The following is a 24,207-nucleotide window of genomic DNA, read 5'->3' on the forward strand; positions in this document are numbered from 1 at the left end:
ACTTTAAATGCACTTTAAATATGGATTTAGTGCTATTGCTTTTACTTAGATTTTTTGGTTGAGATGGAGACGTGAGTCCAACATATCAATTATTCATTTGTAGACAAACTGGAATTAAAGCCTGACTAATTCAGTGGCACAGATGAAACTATCCAAGCAAAATATACATCTCCTTCAAATATTGATATTTGGTTGCGTTGACAGCCAAACACATTTCAATACCACTACATTTCAAATCAACCAGAGCTTGAAATGCTAGGCCTATTGAATTGTCTATTTTTTGTTTAATTCTGGGTTGAATTGAAACAATAGCAGTTGATGACTGCAAATGCTATATAGGCCTAAATAGCTACTAGCTACCATTTTGTATTTGTTATTTTTAAGTAACACTGCATAATCCATAACCCCCGAGGGGACATTGAGTGACATTGTGACAAAGATCTTGAAAGAAAAGGAGGGGAGAAAAACAGAATGGACTGTCTAGTTATCCTACTGTTTTGACCGAACAAATGTCAATGAAAAGCATCACTAATGATCTATGAGTGATAAAGTATGGTTACATTTCCTTTGCTCTGTTAAACCCTTTGGAATGACTTCGATAGCAACAGTGAATCTACAGTATTTCATTTTTAAGTGGCGATCGTTCAACAATCCCTCTCACGATAGCACATTGGTAATAGTTAGTGACAAATAGCTAAGCAGGGATCAGCTTTGTTAAAACCCTGGATGGGAGACCAAAAGGTAGCTGTAGATAGATCTATTCTCCAGTAGGTGGTGCTACCCAGCATGTTTTTTTTCTTTCTGATAGTGGATATTACATTGAAGATCTGACGTTGTTATAAAGGTACAAATCAAATTCAACATATTTTATAAAAGGCTTGTCTATGTTGAAATTTGGTTACCATGATGGCATAATCCTGTGGTTGAAATTTCAACCCTCAAAACACCAATTGATGTTGATTACTCTTTTCAAACTCAATGTATTGTCCAGGACATTCCACGTCACAATACGTCTACTATTACATTGAAACAACATTGAGTAAACCAGTTTGTGCCAAGTGGGATATGTCTTACCCAGTCGTACAATAATATATGAACTGGATGATAATCATTCAAGTATTATACTTTTTTTTCTCTGAGACCACATTTCACATTTACATTTTAGTCATTTAGCAGACGCTCTTATCCAGAGCGACTTACAGTAGTGAATACATACATTTCATGCATTTTTTTTTTTTTTTTTGTACTGGCCCCCCGTGGGAATCAAACCCACAACCCTGGCGTTGCACACACCATGCTGGCATTGCACACACCATGCTGGCATTGCACACACCATGCTCTACCAACTGAGCCACAGGGGGGCCGGGTTGCTTGTTGCATCTTGTCAACAGAGGAGAATTATGGGGAGAATTTAAGTTGGTGGTTAGGTGAATTAATGACAAAGGTTATGCAAATGTAAGTAGAAGGTTAGGTGAATTGGGTTAAGTTTAGGATAAGGGTGAGGGGAATAATTAGCTAAAATCCTACAGTTGTCTCCGCCATTAGCTCAAACGCTCAACCTTTGGAATGCTAGATGGTTACAGATTACTCTCACCCATCCTCCTTGAACAAATTCCCTACTTTTGTTTCTGTCTCAAGTAACTAGACCATTAGTAGGTATCATACGTCTTGGAGGTGCTAAAAAATGCGTAAGTATGTTTCATATGGTTCTGAGGCCAGGCTGTTTAGGTAGATGACCAAAGACTTGTAGTACTCATAGTACTCGTAGTATTCTCTTTGGTGTGACCAGAGAGAATTTCTATGGCAGGGTTCTCCAACCCTGTTCCTGGAGAGCTACCGTCCTGTAGGTTTTCACTTCAACCCTGATCTAGATGGCTTATTCATCACAAAACCATTTGATGTTGACAACTATTTTAATGAGTACTTTATTGGCAAAGTGGGAAAACTTTGGCAGGAAATGCCAACAACAAACAGTTGTGAAACATCATATTCATGCATCAAATAACGAAAGAAAATTGTAAATTTGAATTTTGTAAAGTTAGTGTGGGAGAGGTGGAAAATGTTTTGTTTTCGATCAATAATGACAAACCTCTTGGCATTGAAAACTTAGATGGAAAGCTACTGAGGATGGTAGCTGACTCTATTGCTACTCCTATCTGTCATATCTTTAATATGAGTCTAGAGGAAGGTGTTTGTCCTCAGGACTGGAGGGAAGCCAAGTTCATTCCTCTACCCAAGAGTGGTAAATCAGCCTTTACTGGTTCTAACAGCAGACCTATCAGCTTGATGCCAGCTCTTAGCAAACAGTTGGAAAAAATGGTGTTTGACCAAATACAAGGCAATTTCTTAGTAAACAAATTGACAACAGACTTTCAGCATATAGAGAAGGGCACTCAACATGTACTGCACTGACACAAATGACTGATGAATGGTTGAAAGGAATTAAGAAGAAGATTGTGGGAGCTGTACTGTTAGATTTCAGTGCAGCCTTTGATATTATTGACCATGACCTGTTGTTGACAAAACTGATGTTTTATGACTTTTCAACCCCTGACATATATTTTATTCAGAGCTATCTATCTAATAGAACTCAGAGGGTTTTATTTAATGGAAATCTCTCTAATGTCAAACATGTAAGGTGTGGTGTACTGCAGGGCAGCTCTCTAGGCCCTCTACTGTTTTCTATTTTTACCCATGACCTGCCACTGGCATTAAACAAAGCCTGTGTGTCCATATATGCTGATGATTCAACCATACATGTGTCAGCAACCACAGCTAATGAAGTCACTTAAACCCTTAACAAGGAGTTGCCGTCAGTTTTGGAATGGGTGGCCAGTAAAACTAAGAGCATTGTATTTGGTACAAATCATTCCCTAAGCTCTAGACCTCAGCTGGATCTGGTAATGAATTGTGTGGCTGTTGAACAAGTTGAGGAGACTAAATTACTTGGTGTTAACTTAGATTGTAAACTGTCATGGTCAAAACATATAGATATATAGATATAACTCCTTTCTATCTCATATTGCTCAAATAAACAGCAAACCTGGTTTCAAAAAACAGATAAAGCAACACCTCACGGCACAACGCCTCTCCCCTATTTGACGTAGATATTTTGTGTGTATGTATTGATATCTAGGCTTCAGTATGTGTGCCATTTTTTAAATGTATGTAGTCCTGTCCTTGAGCTGTTTATTAATGTTCTGTATTATGTCATGTTTCATGTTTTGTGTGGACCCCAGGAGGAGTAGCTGCTGCTTTCGCAACAGATAATGGGGATCCTAACAAAATACCAAATAACAAATCTAGCTCACATGATTCTAATAATTAGCTGGTTGATAAGCTGAATCAGGTTAGATAAAACTGGGATTAGAGCAAAAGCCTACAAGAGGTCAGCTCTCCAGCAACAGAGTTGGAGATCCCTGGTCTATGGTATGACTAGTGGGTAGGAACAGTTTCCACTCCACTGTGTCTCTCTGAGCGGCAGGCTGGTGTTGACAGGGCAGGAATGCTGCTGTTCAGATAACAACAACAGTCTGGCAACGCTAGAACTCTCTCAACATAATTCTACATTGGACCATGCTACTCTAGTCTACTCTCTGCTAGCTGTGCCTTCACAACAACAGAACCCACGTTTGGTTCAGTCAGTTACCTGGGGTGTTCTTCGTTTTAAATATTTCACTGCGGCGGCAGATAGCCTAGTGGTTAGAGCGTTGGACTAGTAACTGCAAGGTTGGAAGATCAAATCCTTGAGCTGACAAAGTAAAAAATATGTAATTCTGCCCCAGAACAAGGCAGTTAACCCACTGTTCCTAGGCCATCATTGAAAATAAGAATTTGTCTTTAACTGAGTTGCCTAGTTAAATAAAGGTAAAATAACTATTTGATTTCTGAATACAGCAATTGTTCAGCTACTGTAAAGGCCCAAGGCTTGGTTGGAGTGGAGGATACCAGGCACTGCATAGGACTATAGTCATATGTGTGGATGCTGGTGGTAACATTACCACCAAATGGTATTTTAGGGTTACTCGACTTTGCTTTGGGAAAACGGCCAAAATCCTAACATGTATTTGGGGAATGTTACGAGATCTGGCTCATACCCTCTCTGTGTGCCAGGGAGAGTTGAGCTGAGGGTTGCACTACAAAGCAGGATCATTGAGTTAGCCAGCCAACTCCTAAATATTCTGAAATAACTTGTTATTTGTTTTAGATAGATACGCTTGGAATGGTCTAATTGATTCAACTTCCAAAAACACACACAGTATCTAAGTTAAGCTTTCATAATTAACCAGAAAATGTATAGTTATTTCTGGTTGTTTATCAAAGTTAGCTGGCTAACTCATTGATTCTGCTTTGTAGTATACCCAACAGGTCTCAGTAGCCTTGTTTATACCTGGTGCAAACATGCATCCTGTCCTGATCTTGTCAACATTCACATTTTCAGACATTCTTTCAAAATAATATGTATTTACTTATTTTAAGACTCACATTGATGCCATAAGTCACTTGTCAAGGATTTTAGACGGCTGGATAATGATGATTTAAATGGTTTCACTGTCCAGATCGGTCTACACTTGAACGCCTGACTACCTCCGGAGGTTGTCAGGGAAATCCGATCACAAACAGATCACAATGAGTCTTTTAATCGTCTACACCTGTCTAAAAATGTGGGCACAATCAGAATGTGGACAAGATCAGGACAAAGAATCCATGTTAGCACCAGGTATAAACAGGGCTAGTGACAACACAGTCTCAGATCCAGAGCTCCAACTCACAGAACCTTAAGGGTATAATATGGATGTCTAGATCTCTCTAGATTTAAGCCCTGGTATAATGAGTCAGGTAGGTGTCAGGGTCACTGTAAAAGTCAACAGTCCATTGCAGCAGAGTCATTCAGACCAGTGTCCAGTGAGTGTTTAGCTCTATGTATAAACTGAATGAGCTCTCAGAGAGTTATTTTTAGTCCTGACCTGCTTTTCCCATGGGGAGATCTTGAGGAGCAGATCACACTACATGTACTGAACCATGCTGCACAGCTGTGCTGTCTAATGTATGCAGTCTAGTAGAAGTAGTAGTACTATGGTAAGGACTATTCAGACTATTCAGAGAGCATAAATCAGTGTGAAAAGAATTGTAGTTATTACAAACATTACATCACCAGTGCACTTGCCATACTTCATATAAGCATAAGTATATGAGCTAAAGCATTATGTGATAGTTATGTACAGAACAGGATCATTTTTTTCTTCTAAATATGTTTTCATTGATATAGTCCAGTTATGAGTGTGTGGCTGCCAACCCACCATACTCGTCGTACTCCCTGTAGGTGAGGTAGTGTTTGAGTGACGGGGGGAATGGTACGGCAGCCATGACCTGAGGGTCATTCAGTCTTCTAGGGGTCATCTGTCTCCTAATGACCAAACGACACTGGTGCTGCAGGGACCGCGGGTTGTCTGGGGGTACACACACATGGACGGGCACACACACACACACACACACACACACACACACACACACACACACACACACACACACACAAACAGTCTGTTTATTATGTTCATGATGATGGCGAGTTGATCTGTAAGATATTTCAGTATTTGCATTCCCACAGTGTTTTGTCCACTATTATTGTATTTGTGATTATAAGAGGACGTGGATTATGCTTATTAGCAATGATGCTGCCTTACCCAGAATGTCACAGATGTCTGGCCACTCTTTCTGTTTTTCCAGGACCCGTAGAAGGTTGGGGCAGATACGTGGGTGTCTGATGTAGTCCAGAAGCATCTGTACCACACTCCCCGCCAGGTTGACCACCGACGACAGGGAGATGATTTCACAGAACTGGAGCAGAGAGCGAACAGGACAGCGAGACTGACATCAGAAGGACAAACACTGGAACTGGACTTGCTGTTATGTTCTTAGTTAGACCAACACATTCTACATCATGCGCTGCCAACCCTGGTCATAGAGGACCACACTGTGTGCAGGCTTTTGTTCCAGCCCAGAACAAAAATACAGAACCTGCCTCCCTCCAGAACCAGGACTTGTCTACTTCCTGTATTCTAAATCAAAGATTGGGGGCCTACTCCTGTTGTACTGGAATAGACCAGGAATAGGCCTACAGGACTTACCGAGGCTCTGCAGTTCTCGTTATAAAATAAAGTTCTTCTATGGTTATTTTGGTAGTCGACCCAGGAGTCGCAGTCCATATCCTGTCCGTTGCCGTGGTTACACATGAAGCACTTGTCTACGTCGTAGCCGTTGTTGAGCAGCAGGCGCAGAATCATGTGATCTCTGAGACAGTACTGCAACGCGGTGGGAAACAGTGTGTCACTGATCATTCTGAAGTAGCAGTTGACCTCGGCACCCCTGGACAATAGCAGACGCACCAGCTCATACCTGGGGTCGGATGGGTTAGGGTTAGAAAGGTGATGTCATAGAAGAGAGACCAGGAAGTAGGCAATACATGAGAGCTAGGTTGAAGATAAAAGGTTAAGACAACGTCATAATTACAAGCGGAAGCGGGAAGGAAAAAAAATCATGGGACCTAGCAAACTGTTCCAATAGATAGAAGTTGGTGACGTCACTGCTGTGTTCCATTCAGTTTCATTTAAACAGTGCATTCGGAAAGTATTCAGACTCCTTGACTTTTTCCACATTTTGATATGGATTAAAATAGATTTTTTTTTTAAAATCCTCATCAATCTACATACAATACCCCATAAAGACAAAGCAAAAACTGATTTTTTAAAATGCTTGCAAATTTATATAAAAATTCAAAAACAGAAATACCTTATTTACATAAGTTTCGAAATTGAGCTCAGGTGCATCCTGTTCCGATTGATCATCCGTGAGCTGTTTCTACAACTTGATTGGAGTCCACCTGTGGTAAATGCAATTGATTGGACATGATCTGGAAAGGCAAACACCTGTCAATATAAGGTCCTACAGTTGACGGTGCATGTCAGAGACAAAACCAAGCCATTAGGTCAAAAGAATTGTCCGTAGAGTTCCGAGACAGGATTATGTCGACGCACAGATCTGGGGAAGGGTACCAAAATATTTCTGCAGCATTGAAGGTCCCCAAGACCACAGTGGCCTTAATCATTATTAAATGGAAGAAATTGGGATCCACCAAGAATCTTCCTAGAGCTGGCCGCCCAGCCAAACTGAGCAATCGGGGGAGAAGGGCTGTGGTCAGGGTGGTGACAAAGAACCCAATGGTCACTCTGACAGAGCTCCAGAGTTTCTCTGTAGAGATGGGAGAACCTTCCAGAAAGACAACCATCTCTGCAGCACTACACCAATCAGGCCTTTATGGCCAGATGGAAGCCACTCCTCAGTAAAAGTCACATGACAGCCCACTTGGAATTTGCCAAAAGGCACCTAAAGGACTCTCAGACCATGAGCAACAACATTTTCTGGTCTGATGAAACCAAGATTAAACTCTTTGGCCTGAATGCCAAGCGTCACGTCTGGAGGAAATATGGTACCATTCCTACGGTGAAGCATGGTGGTGGTAGCTTCATGCTATGGGAATGTTTTTCAGCGGCAGGGACTAGGAGACCGGTCAGGATCGAGGGAAAGATGAATAAAGCAAAGGACAGAGAGATTCTTGATGAAAATCTGCTCCAGAATGCTCAGGACCTCAGACTGGGGCGAAGTTCACCTTCCAACAGGACAACGGCCCTAAGCACACAGCCAAGACAATGCAGGAGTGGCTTCAGGACAAGTCTCTGAATGTCCTTGAGTGGTCCAGCCAGAGCCCGGACTTGAACCCAATCTAACATCTCTGGAGAGACCTGAAAATAGTTGTGCAGCGACGCTCCCCATTCAACCCGACAGAGCTTGAGAGGATCTGCAGAGAAGAATGGGAGAAACTCCCCAAATACAGGTGTGCCAAGCTTGCAGCGTCATACCCAAGAAGACCCGAGGCTGTAATTCGGTGCCAAAGGTGCTTCAACAAAGTACTGAGGAAAGGGTCTGAATACTTATGTAAATGTGATATCAGTTTTTTATTTTTTGCAAAAATGTCTAAAAACAGGTTTTTGCTTTGTCATTATTTGGTATTGTGTGTAGATTGAGGGGGAAAAAACAATTTAATCAATTTTAGAATAAGGCTGTAACATAACAAAATGTTGAAAAAGTCAAGGGGTCTGAATACTTTCCAAATGCACTGTAGCTACAGTGCCTTGCAAAAGTATTCATCCCCCTTGGTGTTTTTCCTATTTTGAAGCATTACAGACGGTAATTTAAATAGATTTTTATTTGGATTTAATGTAATGGACATACACAAAATAGTTTAAATTGGTGAAGTGAAATGGGAAAAATAACTTGTTTCAAAGAATTCGGAAAAAAAAAAAACGGAAAAGTGGTGCGTGCATATGTATTCACCCCCTTTGCTATGAATCTCCTAAACAAGATCTGGTGCAACCAATTACCTTCAGAAGTCACATAATTAGTTAAATAAAGTCCACCTGTGTGCAATCTAATTGTCACATGATCTGTCACATGATCTCAGTATATATACACCTGTTCTGAAAGGTCCCAGAGTCTGCAACACCACTAAGCAAGGGGCACCACCAAGCAAGCGGCACTATGAAGACCAAGGAGCTCTCCAAACAGGCTAGGGACAACATTTTGGAGAAGTACAGATCAGGGTTGGGTTATAAAAAAAATATCTGAAACTTGAATGGCTCCCTGCTTGTGCCATTAAACCCCTACAACTCATCCAGAACGCCGCAGTCCGTCTGGTGTTCAACCTTCCCAAGTTCTCTCACGTCACCCCGCTCCTCCGCTCTCTCCACTGGCTTCCAGTCGAAGCTCGCATCCGCTACAAGACCATGGTGCTTGCCTATGGAGCTGTGAGGGGAACGGCACCTCCGTACCTTCAGGCTCTGATCAGGCCCTACACCCAAACAAGGGCACTGCGTTCATCCACCTCTGGCCTGCTCGCCTCCCTACCTCTGATGAAGCACAGTTCCCTCTCAGCCCAGTCAAAACTGTTCGCTGCTCTGGCACCCCAATGGTGGAACAAGCTCCCTCACGACGCCAGGACAGCGGAGTCAATCACCACCTTCCGGAGACACCTGAAACCCCACCTCTTTAAGGAATACCTGGGATAGGATAAAGTAATCCTTCTAACCCCCCCTTAAAAGATTTAGATGCACTATTGTAAAGTGGTTGTTCCACTGGATATTATAAGGTGAATGCACCAATTTGTAAGTCGCTCTGGATAAGAGCGTCTGCTAAATGACTTAAATGTAATGTAAATGTTTGAACATCCCACGGCGCACCATTAAATCCATTATAAAAAAATTGAAGAGAGAGGGCCGCCCACCAAAACTCACTGACCAGGCAAGGAGGGCATTAATCAGAGAGGCAACAAAGAGACCAAAAATAACCCTGAAGGAGCTGCAAAGCTCCACAGCGTAGATTGGAGTATCTGTCCATAGGACCACTTTAAGCCGTACACTCCACAGAGCTGGGCTTTACAGAAGAGTGGCCAGAAAAAAGCCATTGCTTAAAGAAAAAAATATGGTGTTTGCCAAAAGGCATGTGGGAGACTACCCAAACATATAGAAGAAGGTACTCTGGACAGATGAGACTAAAATGTAGCTTTTTGGCCATCAAGGAAAACGCTCTTTCTGGTGAAAACCCAACACCTCTCATCACCCCGAGAACACCATCCCCACAGTGAAGCATGATGGTGGCAGCATCATGCTGTGGGGATGTTTTTCATCGGCAGGGTCTGGGAAACTGGTCAGAATTGAAGGAATGATGGATGGCACTAAATACAGGGAAATTATTGAGGGGAAACCTGTTTCAGTTTTCCAGAGATTTGAGACTGGGACGGAGGTTCATCTTCCAGCAGGACAATGACCCTAAGCATACTGCTAAAGCAACACTTGAATAGTTTAAGGGAAAACATTTAAATGTCTTGGAATTGCCTAGTCAAAGCCCAGACCTCAATCCAATTGAGAATCTGTGGTATGACTTAATAAAGATTGCTGTTCCCCCATGGAACCCATCCAACTCGAAGGAGCTGGAGCAGTTCTGCCTTGAAAAATGGGCAAAAATCCCAGTGGCTAGATGTGCCAAGCTTATAGAGACATACCCCAAGAGACTTGCAGCTGTAATTGCTACAAAAGGTGGCTCTACAAAGTATTGACTCTGGGGGGGGTGAATAGTTATGCACGCTCAAGTTTTCAGTTTTTTGGTCTTATTTCTTGTTTGTTTCACAATAAAAAATATTTTGCATCTTCAAAGTGGTAGGCATGTTGTGCAAATAAAATGATACGAACAGGCAACAAAATAGGAAAAATGCCCAAGGGGGGTGAATACTTCCGCAAGCCACTGTATTGCAGAGGTCGTTTGTGAAACATCTCAAGTAAGGAATAACTCTCAAGTAAGGAATAACTTTTCCTAAGGGAGACATGAAGACTTGCGTTATCCCAAAGTTAACACCTGCTGTAGGCTTAGTTCTAACACAGTCTTGAGGTCTTAACACGGTCTTGAGTTACCCATACAGATACGGTCTCATACCTCCCAGCGCGTACAGCCACCAGGAAGCAGCGTAGCGGGTCCAGGTCAGTTTTGGCGCCGGCAGCCAGCAGCATCTCTGTGCAGGTGAGATCACTGTTGGATACGGCGAAGTAGAGCGGACTCCGCCTCATGTCCCCGTAGTTCTCTGGTAACACAGTAATAACAACATGCTCAATTTATCCATTTTATTTCATTCTTATCCAAAACATCTTACAGTTAAAACGTTTATAATCAGAAGCCTATATGCAGGGTTGGCCTCAGGCATGAGCGACATAAGCGGTTTCTTAGGGCCCCCTGCCACTAGGAACTCAGTCGGGGGTTGAGAGTTAGAATAGTGCCATTTTGAAATGTGGTTGTGCATCGGCAGTTTTTCTCTTGTTATGTCAGTCATTCAATTAGCCCATGTCAGCTAAAATGTTTTAGATTGGTAAGTTAGTCTAGACAGCATGAAGGGAACATACCCAGGGGCCTTGACCTCCAGGGGGCCCCCATTGGCCCACACAGGAATCAACCTCACAACTCTGGAGTTACAAGCACCTTCCTCTTGGACAGGTCTCCTTTATAAACGAGATTGTGTGTCCATGTGTGTGCCCAATTGTACAACCTGGTTTGTGTGTGTCCATGGATTGTACCTGAGATGTGTTTGTCCAGCTGAGCGTTGACATCGAAGCCTTTCTCTATGAGCAGCTCCAGACAGTCAACATGGCCGCCATCTGCTGCAGAGTGGACTGGGCTCTGGCCAGACAGACGGATGGCTCTCTTAGTTGTGATTGGGATGAAGGTCCTCAGAGCACTGGGACAAACAAAACATCATAGTTCAGATTGTTGATTATACCAGCACTGTTGATTATGTTGTTGAAATTAGATGTGGACTATGAACTGAACAACTGCTTCTAGACCCAGGGATGGATCATTCCTCAGGGACAACACTTTCTAAGAACTGGATAATCAGATAACTCTCTAGCCAAATACATATGTTGATCAATTGATTTCCACAAAGACCGGCGTGCTTTCCAGTAGTTGTTCTAGACATCCTTGTTCTAGACTGTTAGTAATATATGCCATTTAGCAGACACTTTCATACAAAGCAATTTACAGTCATATGTGCATACATTTTACATATGGGATAGTTTACATCCTGGGAATCGAAACCCACATGCTCTGTCAGCTGAGCTACTGAGGACCACGTAGTAAGAGTGAGCCACTCACAGGATGTGTCCCTCATAGGCAGCTCTGTGTATGGGCAGCTGGCAGGCCAGACTGGCTATGTTAGGGTTGGCTCCAGCTTGCAGGAGGAGGGATATGCAGTCCATGTTCCCTGAGCCGGCTGCATCGTACAGAACAGTGTCTCCGTTATATGCCTGCGCGTTCACGTCGCCACCTGGTGGGAAAGGTGGACGATTAACCCTACTCTAGTCCTGTGTAGACTTCTGTTCAAGCCAAACATTTATGAATAACGGATATTTACATGAAACTATTTTTCAGTTCCTTGTAATTGTATTTTTGGTTATTCCATCGAGAATGTTTATTTGCCTGTCGGTATGACAATAAATGTCAAATGTTTACATTATTCATCAAGGATAATCTAAGGCCTCTGATTGGCTCGTACCGTTCTTTATGAGTATATCCAGGACCTCGGCATGGGCGTACTCTGCTGCGATGCCCAGCGGGGTGACATTGTGCCCATCTACAGCTGTCACCTTGGCCCCATGTCTCAGCAGAAGCACCAGGATGGCTCTGCAGCCCACCTGGCAAGATAACGCCCACTTTTTAAGGGGAAGGGAATTACAATAAAATATAGTTTTTTTTAATGGCATTCCAGCACCTTGATGATAGGGGAGATGGTTGAAGAAAAAATATAAACAAGACGACAGGTGTAACTCGATCTCACCTTGGCTGCCTCGTGAATGGCCATCCACTTCTTCAGACACACCTGTTCCACGAAGGCCCCACAAATGATCAGAGTGGACACCATGTCATATGATCCCTGTCTCACCGCTAACACACATCAACACATAACAAAACAGCACATGCATGCTTGATTGACAACATAGAACACTGCTTGAATACAGTATAGTGCAGTGCCTGTGTGTGTGTGTGTGTGTGTGTGTGTGTGTGTGTGTGTGTGTGTGCGTGCGTGCGTGCGTGTGTGTGTGTGTGTGTGTGTGTGTGTGTGCATGTGTGTGCGCGTGTGTGTGTGTGTTACCGAGCAGCAGTGGGGACTCATTCAGGCTGTTGGTTTTGTGTGGAGACGCTCCATGCTGCAGTAGAGTCCTGACATTCTCCAGCAGACCCTCCTGAGCAGCCAGAATCAACGCTGTGTCACCGTCTGAAGTCACATCGTCCACAGTCACATCACAGGAAGCTGCACACACACAAAAGTAATGGGAATGAAACACATGTCTTAGGTGCTTCATTAGTATATCCCAGTAGCAGAGTGTTATAGAAGCAGTACTGTAAGTGGCTACTGATATTTAAGGTACTAGTTGTGAGGTACTGCTGGTGGTATGTGGGCCTCTCACCCTGCAGGACCTGATCCAAGACCTGTTCCTGGGACAGCACAGCGGCTCTGTGTAGGGGAAGCCACCCTCTGCTGTCCCTCTCTGTGAAAGCCTGCAACCCAGACAGCTCCTGCAGGGTACACACATCACCTAGGGAGAGACACCACACAGAACCCTACATTAGGGTTATGGCAAGTGTTATGGCTAGGGTTAGGTTTGAACCCTGATGTGGACTTAAAGCTCAGGTTAGGGTTAATGGCTTAAGAGCAAGGGTTGGGCTAGGGCAGTTTGAAAGGCACGGTCGGTGAGGGGTAGTCCTACCTTGCTCGATGGCAGTCACTATCCTCAGATAGTCACCACTGACTGTTGGTATGCTGTTGAGATATGGGTAAACTAAGTCAGGGAGAGGTGACAAACTTTTTGCGGGATGTGCGAATAATACTTTCATATAATCCTCTCCATTTTCTGAATACCTGTCTATTGATACATCTCGAATACTCTCTCGAATGGCATACTCAATAAGCTCCTCCTCACATCTATCGACGTCTTCCATTCCTACAGAGAAATAAAAAAGAAACACCATGAACCTCAATACTCATGTTACTGCAGTCTGTATAGATCAACAGACACATCCTAAACTATAGGCATACAGACAGGAATGACATTGCAATGACAAATTGAAAGGTTTTAAAGCACCTTCGTCACTATCAAATATCCCAGTGAATGGGCAACTCCAGTCTTATCTGTAAAATCTTCAGTGAAAGTTCCAGTCTCCGAAGGTTTGTTGGTGTTTGCAGGAGTAATGGGATATTTTTAGACCTGCTTGTAATATCAGCCCCACACGCTCTGAGAATGCCTGTCACGCGGTCACATGCAGTGCTTCACTATCACACTAAACACAGTTTATCATAATAAGATTGAATTTACTATAGGAGGCATACAGTAAAGACAGGCTGTCTGACTTATAGCATTATTTTTGATATTGCTAGTATGTGTAGTGTACCCACTTGGAATGATTTTAAATTTCCATTTGTAATACTTATTTTTCCAATCTAATCATTGAACATGTATTGTAGGAGCCGTTAGTTAATAACATGTATTTAGGCTACTGAATAAGAGGACTCATGTCCACTTAACGCACAATCACACATAGTGAGCTTTTATTTTGAAAAAACGAGGACGTGTTGACGTCATTTTTATTCGACTGAAGTGACCCAGCATCCATTGCGCCCGAAATCATGGCTGGTGTTCTGAAAAAGGTACGAGTGGAGGTCATGTTATGATTTTGTGAAAATGTAATGTGCTTTTGTTAATTCAGTTAGTGTCCTTTGACTTTACAATTGATATGAGCTTTGTCGCTTTCTATTGACAAGCAATTTACATGGCTGACACGATGCGAACGCAAAGCTACATGGCGTTGTATCCATACGTTCTGTAATGTTCCACCTTCCTTCTGAATGCCGTATGACTATTTTTACCCAGGAGATTACTAGCTAACGTTAGCTATGTCGTCTCGCGTGCTAACTCATTGTGTGTAATATTTTCCCCAGACAACAGGCTTGGTGGGACTGGCCGTGTCTCACAACCCTCATGAGGTGAGTCCCCAGTAAAGACCATAATATACTGCTTTAGTAGTTGTGTAGCTGCCGTAATGATCATAAACGGCAGTAGTACACCACAACTACTTTTGTCTTTAAATGTAAATGTGAATGTGTGTGTGTGTGTGTGTGTGTGTGTGTGTGTGTGTGTGTGTGTGTGTGTGTGTGTGTGTGTGTGTGTGTGTGTGTGTGTGTGTGTCCCCTCAGCGCCTGAGGATCCTGTACAGTAAGATCCTGGCGTCTCTCCAAGTCATCCCTCAGGACGCAGCCTACAGAAAGTACACAGAACAGCTCGTCAACGACCGCTTTGACCTTATCAAAGCTGTAAGTTACACTCCAACCACGGTCACGTTCAGGGCTAGACCAGGGTCAGGTTAAGTTTAACACCGTAGAAAACCCTTCCTACCAGCCCGCATTGTGACTGATTTCATGTATTAGCTTGAACTTATGTGAACCTCTGAGGTTATCCCCTCATGTTATGAGACATTGTTTGAGATGGCGTCTGTGTGTTTAAATCCATATAGATCATTTAATTTTCTGTCTTCATTTCAATGGAAAGGAGCCTGATGTGGAGAAACTAGAGAAGAAAATCAACTGTGGTCAGATCGAGGAGGTCATTCACCAGGTACAGAGAGGAGCCTCACACTCTTTTCTTTGCTTTATATCTTCCTCCTAGAGTTGCTTTCTTTAGCCCTGTTTATACCTGGTTTCAACATGCGTCCGTTGTCCTGATCGTGTCCAAATTCGGGTTGTGCCCACATTTGTTGACAGGTGTGGACAATCAAAAGACACATTGTGATCTGATTGTGATCATTTCTTCCTGACCACCTCTGGAGGTAGTCGATGACACGTATTGTGCGGATATCCTTGAAGTGGATCACTAAAAATGGTCATTAAAGATCGCATTGAACTTATCGTAAGAGTAGGGGTGTTAACCCCCGGTGTCCTGGCTAAATTCCCAGTCTGTCCCTCGGGTACCTAATCATCCCCAGTTTACAATTGTCCCATTCATCCCTCCTCCTCTCCCTCTGTAACTATTCCCCAGGTCGTTGCTGTAAATGAGACTGTGTTCTCGGTCAACTTACCTGGTCAAATAAAAAGTGTAAACAAATCCGGACAACAAAAGCGTATAAATTTGGCTAACGTCACGGTTGTCCCGGCCAGTTGAATTAAGATCATGGTCTTAGAAACCTGTGCATCCAGCGCTGAGTAAAATTGGAATATAGAAAAATATGTTTGAGATTTTGTTCCGAATGGGGGGGAAAAAGGGTTCTCCCGTTCTCACATCCAATGCCAGCGCAGGCAATGCAAATAGTCTGGGTAGCCATTTCATTAGGTGTTCAGGAGTCTTATGGCTTGGGGGTAGACGCTGTTTAGAAGCCTCTTAGACCTAGACTTGGCGCTCCGGTACCGCTTGCTGTGCGGTAGCAGAGAGAACCGTCTATGACTAGGGTGGCTGAAGTCTTGGGCAATTTTCAGGGCCTTCCTTTGACACCGCCTGGTATAGAGGTCCTGGATGGCAGGGATCTTGGTCCCAGTGATGTAATGGGTCGTTCGCACTACCCTCTGTAGTGCCTTGCGGTCGGAGGCCAAGCAGTTGCCATACCAGGCAGTGATGCAACCAGTCAGGATGGTGCAGCTGTAGAAACTTTTCAGGATCTGAGGACCCATGCCAAATCTTTTCAGTCTCCTGAGGGGGAATAGGTTATGTCATGCCCTCTTCACGACTGTCTTGCTGTGCTTGGACCATGTTAGTGTGTTGGTGATGTGGACACCAAGGAACTTGAAGCTTTCAACCTGCTCCACTGCAGCCACGTCGATGAGAATGGGGGCGTGCTCAGTCCTCTTTTTCATGTAGTCCACAATCATCTCCTTTGTCGTGATCACGTTGAGGGAGAGGTTGTTGTCCTGGCACCACACGGCCAGATCTCTGACCACCTCCCCATAGGCTGTTTCGTCGTTGTCGGTGATCAAGCCTACCACTGTTGTGTCATCGGCAAACTTAATGATGGTGTTGGAGTCATGCCTGGCCGTGCAGTCATGAGTGAACAGGGAGTACAGGAGGGGACTGAACTCGCACCCCTGAGGGGCCCCTGTGTTGAGGATCAGCGTGGCGGATGTGTTGCTACCTACCCTTACCATCTAGGGGCGGCCTGTCAGGAAGTCCAGGATCCAGTTGCAGAGGGAGGTGTTTAGTCCCAGGGTCCTTAGCTTATTGATGAGCTTTGAGGGCACTATGGTGCTGAATGCTGAGCTGTAGTCAATGAATAGCATTCTCACATAGGTGTTCCTTTTGTCCAGGTGGGAAAGGGCAGTGTGGAGTGCAATAGAGATTGCATCAGCTGTGGATCTGTTGGTGCGGTATGCAAATTAGAGTGGGTCTAGGGTTTCTGGGATAATGGTGTTGATGTGAGCCATGACCAGCCTTTCAAAGCACTTCATGGCTGCAGACGTGAGTGCTACGGGTCGGTGTTAATTTAGGCAGGTTACCTGAGTGTTCTTGGGCACAGGCACTATGGTGGTCTGCTTGAAATAAACTCGGACAGGGAAGTTGAAAAAAAAATGTCGGTGAAGACACTTGCCAGTTGGTCAGCGCATGCTCACAGTACACGTCCTGGTAATCCGTCTGGCCCTGCGGCCTTGTGAATGTTGACCTGTGTTAAAGGTCTTACTTGCATCGGCTGCGTAGAGTGTGATCACACATTCTACCCGGAACATGATGAGGTACCGTTAGTGAATTATCAATGATTTGGAGGAAACTAAACCATGGTAATTCTCCCAGCATGTCACGTTTTTTATTTATTCCTTTGGTACTGTTTAGGCCTATACTAAAGGTTATTTACAATAATATAAAGATAATGTATGTAAACAATGATGCGTAAAGAACAAACCTATCCAGACCTGTTTGGATAATGCATTGCGCCATTCAGAGATGGACTTTGTAGCCTACTCTGTAACTTAACCTTTTTCTGTTTTTACGATGTGCATTAGGGCTTAGTGATATTTGGATTTATACTGTGCAATAATTGTATTTTGTATACGCATCCAGATTGTTTGTGGGGGTGACGCTTTTAGGGATGGGAGAGATTCTCTGAATATTTATTCGTATGGCTGCTGGACAAGTCGAGGTTATCGGCACAGTAGTCCGTTATGCCCAGTCTTAAATCGTTGGATAACAAAAGTAGGCTCTAATGATGAGTATAAAACTATTGATTATAAAAGCGTGCTGTTTTCTGTCTTTTATACAGCTTGTGTCATAGCGGGAGGTCGGATTAATATGCATACAGGGAGGGACCAGGGAATCTGGTCACAATCAGGACGAAGTGGGCAGATATGAATCACATTTTATTGCCGTGTGTAGACGCATCTCGATCTGATCACTTGATTGGATGACGACAGCCATGTTAATGCAAGGTGTAACCACGGCTACAGAGACATTGTTTTGTTTCTCAAACTATTTTGAAGCATTCAGAAACCTCCCGCATACTGTGTCTCTCTCTTCCCCATTTATCCTACATCCCTTGCCTTATCTGACCCACTAGTTTCCTCTTCCCTCCAGGCGGAGTGTGAGTTGGCACTATCCAGGAAGATGGCAGAATGGAAACCATGGGAACCACTGATTGAAGAGCCTCCTGTCAACCAATGGAAGTGGCCTGTTTAAAGACTACTTCCTGTATTTATCATATGTCTGTGTCAATGTGTAAGTACTTCATGCTCCATTCACAATGAAGCATGTACAAATAAAGCTGTGGAAATATTTTCCCTATCCTTGTAAAACTAATCTTTGACATTTTGCTTGTGGGTACTGGGTGATACATAATAAAAAATAAATTCAGACAGTTTACATAAGTACAGTAGCCAAATGAATGGAAGATACTATTTATTGAAAAACATTCCAGTCCTGATCGTGCTCATTTGTTGCAAAACGATTAGCTACTGTTTGCACTAACGAATTGACCCCATGTGTAAACCTGATGATCAGATCACAAAAAAAACAGTTAGAATGTACCTCTTTTGAGAAAGGGTGTCGTTCTATCCTAATGTACCCCACATATTTAAAGCTGTTCAGTCAAAGTTAACTTAGAAATAAGATTGGACAACAGTTTGAATCCCAGTTGTGACTGACACCCATGTGGGTCGTAACCTGCGTGTAATGCCCCTCATCCACAACCAACCTGCCAACTGTAAGGCAATTATTTTATTTGACTCTCACCTGTAAACTCCATTTACATTTTAGTCATTTAGCAGACACTCTTATCCAGAGCGACTTACAGTAGTGAATGCATACATTTTGTTGTTCTGGCCCCCCGTGGGAATCGAACCCACAACCCTGGCGTTGCAAACACCATGCTCCACCAACTGAGCCACAGGGAAGGCCACACACACCTTTCATCCAACCAATCAATTTGTCCGGGACTACCTCTGGAGGTGGGCAAGAAGATCACATCAGTCATTTTAATCATCTACAAACACAATTATTTGGACAAGATCAGGACACATACTGCATATTACGAGGTATAAACAGGGCTCAAGATACAAGCCTTCCTCAGGGAACCCTGTTATCAGACACAACAACTTGTTTTACTTCTCGTTTTATTATAACCACAACCTTAGCGCTTTAGACCCACAGTACATCATTAAAAACAGAACATATGAACAGTTGTATAGGCCAGACAGGAGAAAAGAGCTTGTCTGTTTAATAGACCGGGCTCTATTCAATCCATATCGCTGAAGCGTTACATTTAGCTCGCTATTAATCTAAAAGTAATTTCCCAATGAGCCGACATCTGCAGCGTTTACCGCAAACGCGGCGGGAACATTGCATTTATATAAAGATTACGCTCAATTTCCACCATATAGATTAAATAGAGCCCTTAGATTAGGTTATTAAAGTCCTACTATCAATCATTCCTTATAATGATAATTATTGTTCACAAAGCATTTAACAGAACAAAATTTGGTTAACCAGTAAATCCCCTACCAATAACTAGCAAGCATTTATTTCCCCGTTCACTAGTATGAAGCACAGGTAACTTCCCCCTTGTGTTGCCCTCTGTGGCATAGTTATAGAATTAGCAGAACAGAAATGTGCATACAACATGGTGTGTGGCGTTCCATTTGGAATGTTTGAATTGCTCCCCATCACATCCATAGAAATGGAGTAACCCTTAAGTCATATCAATAATGGAAACTCCTGTTGGGTGGACCATTAAAAAGGCTTAAGGATGTTCATAGCCATGTCTGTTCTACAAATTCTAATTCTATAGTCATAACATTCATAACATCTGGATGTGTTCTTCACGGAGCCGTTCTCCATGCCCGTGTGAAGCGCAGACAGTTGCATCATGGGAGCGGTAGTTCCCTCAGGTCCTGGAGTCCTGGGCTCCGCTGGTGGCCCTCTGCAGCAGCTGAACCATGATGGGGTAGACCGGGGCGAACTCCTTCCCCTGACGAGCCTTCACACTCTGCATGTAGGCCTCCAGAGCACCCCTAGCACACACAGAAGGAGATGGCGTTTCTAAAGACACACTACCCCAATAGAATTGATGGGAATTTCATCATTTTACCACAAGAGGGTGCTCACTCCCTCTGAGTGATACCAAACAACCCACCAGCGGTCTCAAAGGTTGTAAGACTTTTGTCGTTCTCCTGCAGTTACCTAATGAGTGTGAGGCGGTCTCTCTCTGAAGGGTGGTCATCCAGCCACTGGGAGTAGCGAGCGATGGACCACTCTGCTCTCTGTGGAAGAGGGAGAATTAGTACAAAGTTAAGATAAAGATGACGGTTGGAATCAGTATAGATAAGTGTGTATAGAAGTATTTGTAGGTACACTATAAGACCAAAAGTATGTGGACACCTGCCAGTCGAACATCTCATTCCAAAATCATGGGCATTAATATGGAGTTGGTCCCCCCTTTGCCGCTATAACAGCCTACAGTCTTCTGAGAAGGCTTTCCACTAGATGTTGGAACATTTCTGCGAGGACTTGCTTCCATTCAGCCACAAGAGCATTAGTGAGGTCGAGCACTGATGTTGGGTGATTAGGCCTGGTTCGTGTTCCAATTCATCCTAAACGTGTTCGATGGGGTTGAGGTCACGGCTCTGTGCAGGCCATTCAAGTTCTTCCACACCGATCTTGACAAACCATTTCTGTATGGACCTCGCTTTGTGCACAGGGGCATTGTCATGCTGAAACAGGAAAGGGCCTTCCCCAAACTGTTTCTACAAAGTTGGAAGCACAGAATCATCTAGAATGTCATTGTATGCTGTAGCGTTAAGATTTCCCTTCACTGGAACTAAGGGGCCTAGCCTGAACCATGAAAAACAGCCTCAGACCATTATTCCTCCTCCACCAAACTTTCTCCTGGCATTCGCCAAACCCAGATTCGTCCGTCGGATTGCCAGATGGTGAAGCGTGATTCATCACTCCAGAGAACGTGTTTCCACTGCTCCAGAGTCCAACGGTGGCGAGCTTTACACCACTCCAGCCGACGCTTGGCATTGCGCATGGTGATCTTAGGCTTGTGTGCGGCTGCTCGGCCATGGAAACCCATTTCATGCAGCTTCCGGCGAACAGGTCTTGTGCTTCAGCACTCAGTGGTCCCGTTCTGTGAGCTTGTGTGGTCTACCACTTAGCGGCTGAGCCGTTGTTGCTCCTAGACATTTCCACTTCACAATAACAGCACTTAGTTGACCGGGACAGCTCTAGCAGGGCAGAAATTTGACAAACTGACTTGTTGGAAAGGTGGCATCCTTTGATGGTGCAACGTTGAAAGTTACTGAGCTCTTCAGTAAAGCCATTCTACTGTAAATGTTTGTCTATGGAGATTGCATGGCTGTTTGCTCGATTTTATACACTTGTCAGCAACGGGTGTGGCTGAAATGGCCGAATCCACTAATTTGAAGGGGTGTCCACATACTTTTGTATATATAGTGTGTGTCTGTGTGTGTGTGTACCTGGTGAGGTGATTTGAGCTCAGACGGTGCTCTGGTGAACAGGAAGTGTAGCAGGGTGCTGTATGGAATCAGATCCCCCACGGCTGGACTGCTGGCTATCAGCTCACTGTTCTGGAACAGCAGGGGCCTAACAACACACACACACAAAATGTCGGCTACATTGAGGTGTCTAGCCTAAATAACGTGTTCATTATGTTACACCATTACCCTTTACCCATTATCTTTAAACCATTACCCTAGCGTCTAAGCAGAGGCAGACGGCAGGGAGACCGAGAGAATTACAGCTCCCTAACCCTCCAATAATGACTAACATCTTCATTAAGATCCACTCTCACTCTGGAAACTACCGCTGCTATTGAGGCGTTCCCCATCTCATCAAAGGTTTAACAGGAATAGGCTGTGCATAATAACTGATGTAATAACTATGTGTAACTAATGCGTCATGCATGTGTAAGAAGCAGAGATGTAATAACATACCTGAAAGATCTCAGCAGGCGGTAGGGTTTCCCCAGCTCAGACACTCTCCTACAGAGAGGAGCTACGGCCAGCTCCATCTAAAAATACAGGGAAGAAATAGCACCGTGAGAACATGAATACAGAGTTACTTGATGAACTTCAAAATGCACAGAAACACCCAAGAGACAGGCAGATACGGAGAGAGATACCGATAATACCCTCACATAGAGCCCTTCTCACCTGAGCGAAGTCAGCCGCCAATCTCATCTTGCCTCCCTCCCCTAGGGGGCGCAGCAGGCTGGCGTGGCGGATGAACAGTGTGATGCAGCGCTGGGCGATGCTCTCCGTGTTGTCGTATATGAAGTCGACACACTGGAAGTGGCGGAAGTAGTCCGCCATCACACGGCCCACGAAGCCCTGTAGCTCCCGCATGTACAGAGAGCAGGGCACGTCCGGCTTCCCCGGGGTGGACATAGTCCTGGACACACACACACACACACACACACACACACACACACACACAATGGTTAGTATAGGTCAGGGTCTGACTCATAACCATGAACCTCAGGCCATTAAGTGACTACACACTATACCTATGTGTGTGTGTGTTCTGTGTTACTGAGTGTATGCAAATGTGTGTATGTGTGTGCTGTGAGTCGGCTAACTCCCAGCAGGGCCTTGTCTGTGTAAGATCAGAGAGCGTAAAGCAGTCTAGTCTGTATTCAGAGTGCTGAATGTCAATCTGAGCTCTCGGCCTCTGTATGTATGGCCGTGACAGAATAACCAGCGTGTGCCAGGGGCCGATAACATTTAGTCAGCGGCAGGAGGCTACAGTACTGACGCAGGGACCCTTTGTGTGGCTCTGTCTAATGGGACCCTGCTAGCTGTGTGTGTGTGTGTGTGTGTGTGTTCGTGACCGCAAAGCCCCAAGACTAACTGAGTCTACAGGTCCATTGGGAGCCTCTCAATTGTACAGAGACGAGTCTGGGTAATATGAATGGACCACGGCATGAATGGAGGGAGAATATCTGAATGCAACTGTAGAGGGTCTAGAGACGAAGGGTTCCTAAACTTTTTCACTCAGGCCCCCCTTCCAGCATTGGGAAACATCCCTCATCCCCCCCTGCTGCGCGCACCACAAACTGTTCACATCCCTCTTGTTGGCGAAGAGAACACTTTGCAGGTTTAAAGCTTATTTTCCTACAATTCTACACATTTTGTCATGGGGTGCAGAGAAAATGTTGCAATTTTAAAGCGCATTTTCTTGCTATCCTATACATTTTGCCATGTCTAATGTGTATTCATGCGATATTTGAGTGACTCGAACATCACTACAAAATCTATGGGCTAAAGAACCTAGCTAGAAAACTAGCTGACATGGGCTAGTTGATCTGGGCACTTCTGACCAAGTTGTAAATAGCTCTCTAAGGTATGACTGACATGCCGTATAATGATGATGCACTACCCAATGTAGAAATGTCACGTTGTGCACCTAGAGGGTTGCGCCCCACAGTTTGGGAACCACTGGTCTAGACCATAAAGATCCTATTAAATGCATTCCTAATTCTATGGTCTAGGCTGGTTCTACCTGTGTGTGCACAGATTGACAAGTGAGCTGCTGGTCTCACAGCTAGGTTCCACAGGGCTATGGCCTTGGCTGGCATCCATGGATGCTTGCTGATTCAGACTTGACCTTTTTACAAAATGAACCCCCCCACAGTTTTTTTTAACACGTCAATATCGCCGCTGCGACTAGAATCCTGCAACAGCTACTCTGCCACTGTGTCCCTATGGCTTATGTCTGGGAGACGGTCAGTGGGGTCAATGGCTCAAGGAGACTCGGATGGTAGCGTGACTAAGAGTTCACTCAGAGGATGTGTGTGTGTGTGTGTGTGTGTGTGAGGAACAGGGTGTGTCACTGCAAGGAGCTCCCTCTGCGCAACACAAGAGCAAGTGTGTGTGTGTGTGTGTGTGTGTGTGTGTGTGTGTGTGTGTGTGTGTGTGTGCAAGTGCATTTGTTGGGGAGAAAGGGGGCAGGGGTGAGTTCAGTCACTTAGCCACATTGTGTTTATCTGACCATGAAAAGGTCATTTGGACAGGGGGCTGAAGAGACAAAACACACACACACGATTCTATACGAGAGCAGAGCAGTG

At 44.2% G+C, this 24,207-nt stretch overlaps 3 protein-coding genes across 4 annotated transcripts in view; 1 reads left to right on the plus strand and 2 right to left on the minus strand.

Annotated features, from left to right (window-relative positions):
• Positions 1–1,906: 1,906 nt before the first annotated feature.
• Positions 1,907–13,855, minus strand: LOC106609197 (ankyrin repeat and SOCS box protein 15). Of its 2 annotated transcripts, XM_014207714.2 has the most exons (13): positions 13,740–13,855; positions 13,517–13,598; positions 13,365–13,417; positions 13,065–13,193; positions 12,749–12,907; positions 12,434–12,540; positions 12,152–12,290; positions 11,752–11,923; positions 11,175–11,335; positions 10,543–10,687; positions 6,129–6,396; positions 5,685–5,838; positions 1,907–5,450 (listed from the first exon to the last, which is right to left on the minus strand). In XM_014207714.2, exons 2-13 carry the CDS (start codon positions 13,594–13,596, stop codon positions 5,275–5,277), a joined length of 1,743 nt encoding a protein of 580 aa, XP_014063189.1. In that variant the 5' UTR covers positions 13,597–13,598; positions 13,740–13,855; the 3' UTR covers positions 1,907–5,274. The 2 variants fall into 2 exon arrangements, with proteins under 2 accessions (XP_014063189.1, XP_045577933.1); XM_045721977.1 differs by having other exon boundaries at positions 13,365–13,598.
• A 242-nt stretch (positions 13,856–14,097) lies between these two features.
• LOC106609195 (NADH dehydrogenase [ubiquinone] 1 alpha subcomplex subunit 5) lies at positions 14,098–18,418 on the plus strand. Its single transcript, XM_014207711.2, has 5 exons — positions 14,098–14,302; positions 14,594–14,638; positions 14,849–14,965; positions 15,201–15,266; positions 18,201–18,418. Exons 1-5 carry the CDS (start codon positions 14,282–14,284, stop codon positions 18,300–18,302), a joined length of 351 nt encoding a protein of 116 aa, XP_014063186.1. The 5' UTR covers positions 14,098–14,281; the 3' UTR covers positions 18,303–18,418.
• Positions 18,419–18,504: 86 nt separating this feature from the next.
• The window catches only part of LOC106609192 (conserved oligomeric Golgi complex subunit 5), a 100,602-nt gene continuing 94,899 nt past the window's right edge, over positions 18,505–24,207 (minus strand). Inside the window, exons 18-22 of the mRNA XM_014207707.2 lie at positions 22,295–22,532; positions 22,076–22,152; positions 21,599–21,725; positions 20,301–20,380; positions 18,505–20,131 (exon numbers count right to left, since the gene is read on the minus strand). Of these exons, the coding sequence (XP_014063182.1) occupies positions 20,005–20,131; positions 20,301–20,380; positions 21,599–21,725; positions 22,076–22,152; positions 22,295–22,532 (649 nt within the window). The 3' untranslated portion in view covers positions 18,505–20,004. The remainder of the gene's footprint in view (positions 20,132–20,300; positions 20,381–21,598; positions 21,726–22,075; positions 22,153–22,294; positions 22,533–24,207) is intronic.

This window comes from Salmo salar, chromosome ssa07 (assembly GCF_905237065.1).
Source record: "Salmo salar chromosome ssa07, Ssal_v3.1, whole genome shotgun sequence".
Lineage (NCBI taxonomy): Eukaryota > Metazoa > Chordata > Actinopteri > Salmoniformes > Salmonidae > Salmo > Salmo salar.

What these genes read in the sequence shown, in the direction of transcription:
- LOC106609197 (XM_045721977.1), bottom strand. Translation starts at nt 13,596, where the DNA reads ATGGAAGACGTCGATAGATGTGAGGAGGAGCTTATTGAGTATGCCATT. An exon ending in CCATTCACGAGGCAGCCAAG is followed by an intron (nt 12,291 to 12,433) that starts GTGAGATCGAGT and finishes TTATCTTGCCAG; the next exon opens with GTGGGCTGCAGAGCCATCCT. An exon ending in GCTGGACAAACACATCTCAG is followed by an intron (nt 10,688 to 11,174) that starts GTACAATCCATG and finishes CTGTGTTACCAG; the next exon opens with AGAACTACGGGGACATGAGG.
- LOC106609195 (XM_014207711.2), top strand. Translation starts at nt 14,282, where the DNA reads ATGGCTGGTGTTCTGAAAAAG. An exon ending in TGGCTGGTGTTCTGAAAAAG is followed by an intron (nt 14,303 to 14,593) that starts GTACGAGTGGAG and finishes TATTTTCCCCAG; the next exon opens with ACAACAGGCTTGGTGGGACT. An exon ending in TGTCTCACAACCCTCATGAG is followed by an intron (nt 14,639 to 14,848) that starts GTGAGTCCCCAG and finishes GTGTCCCCTCAG; the next exon opens with CGCCTGAGGATCCTGTACAG.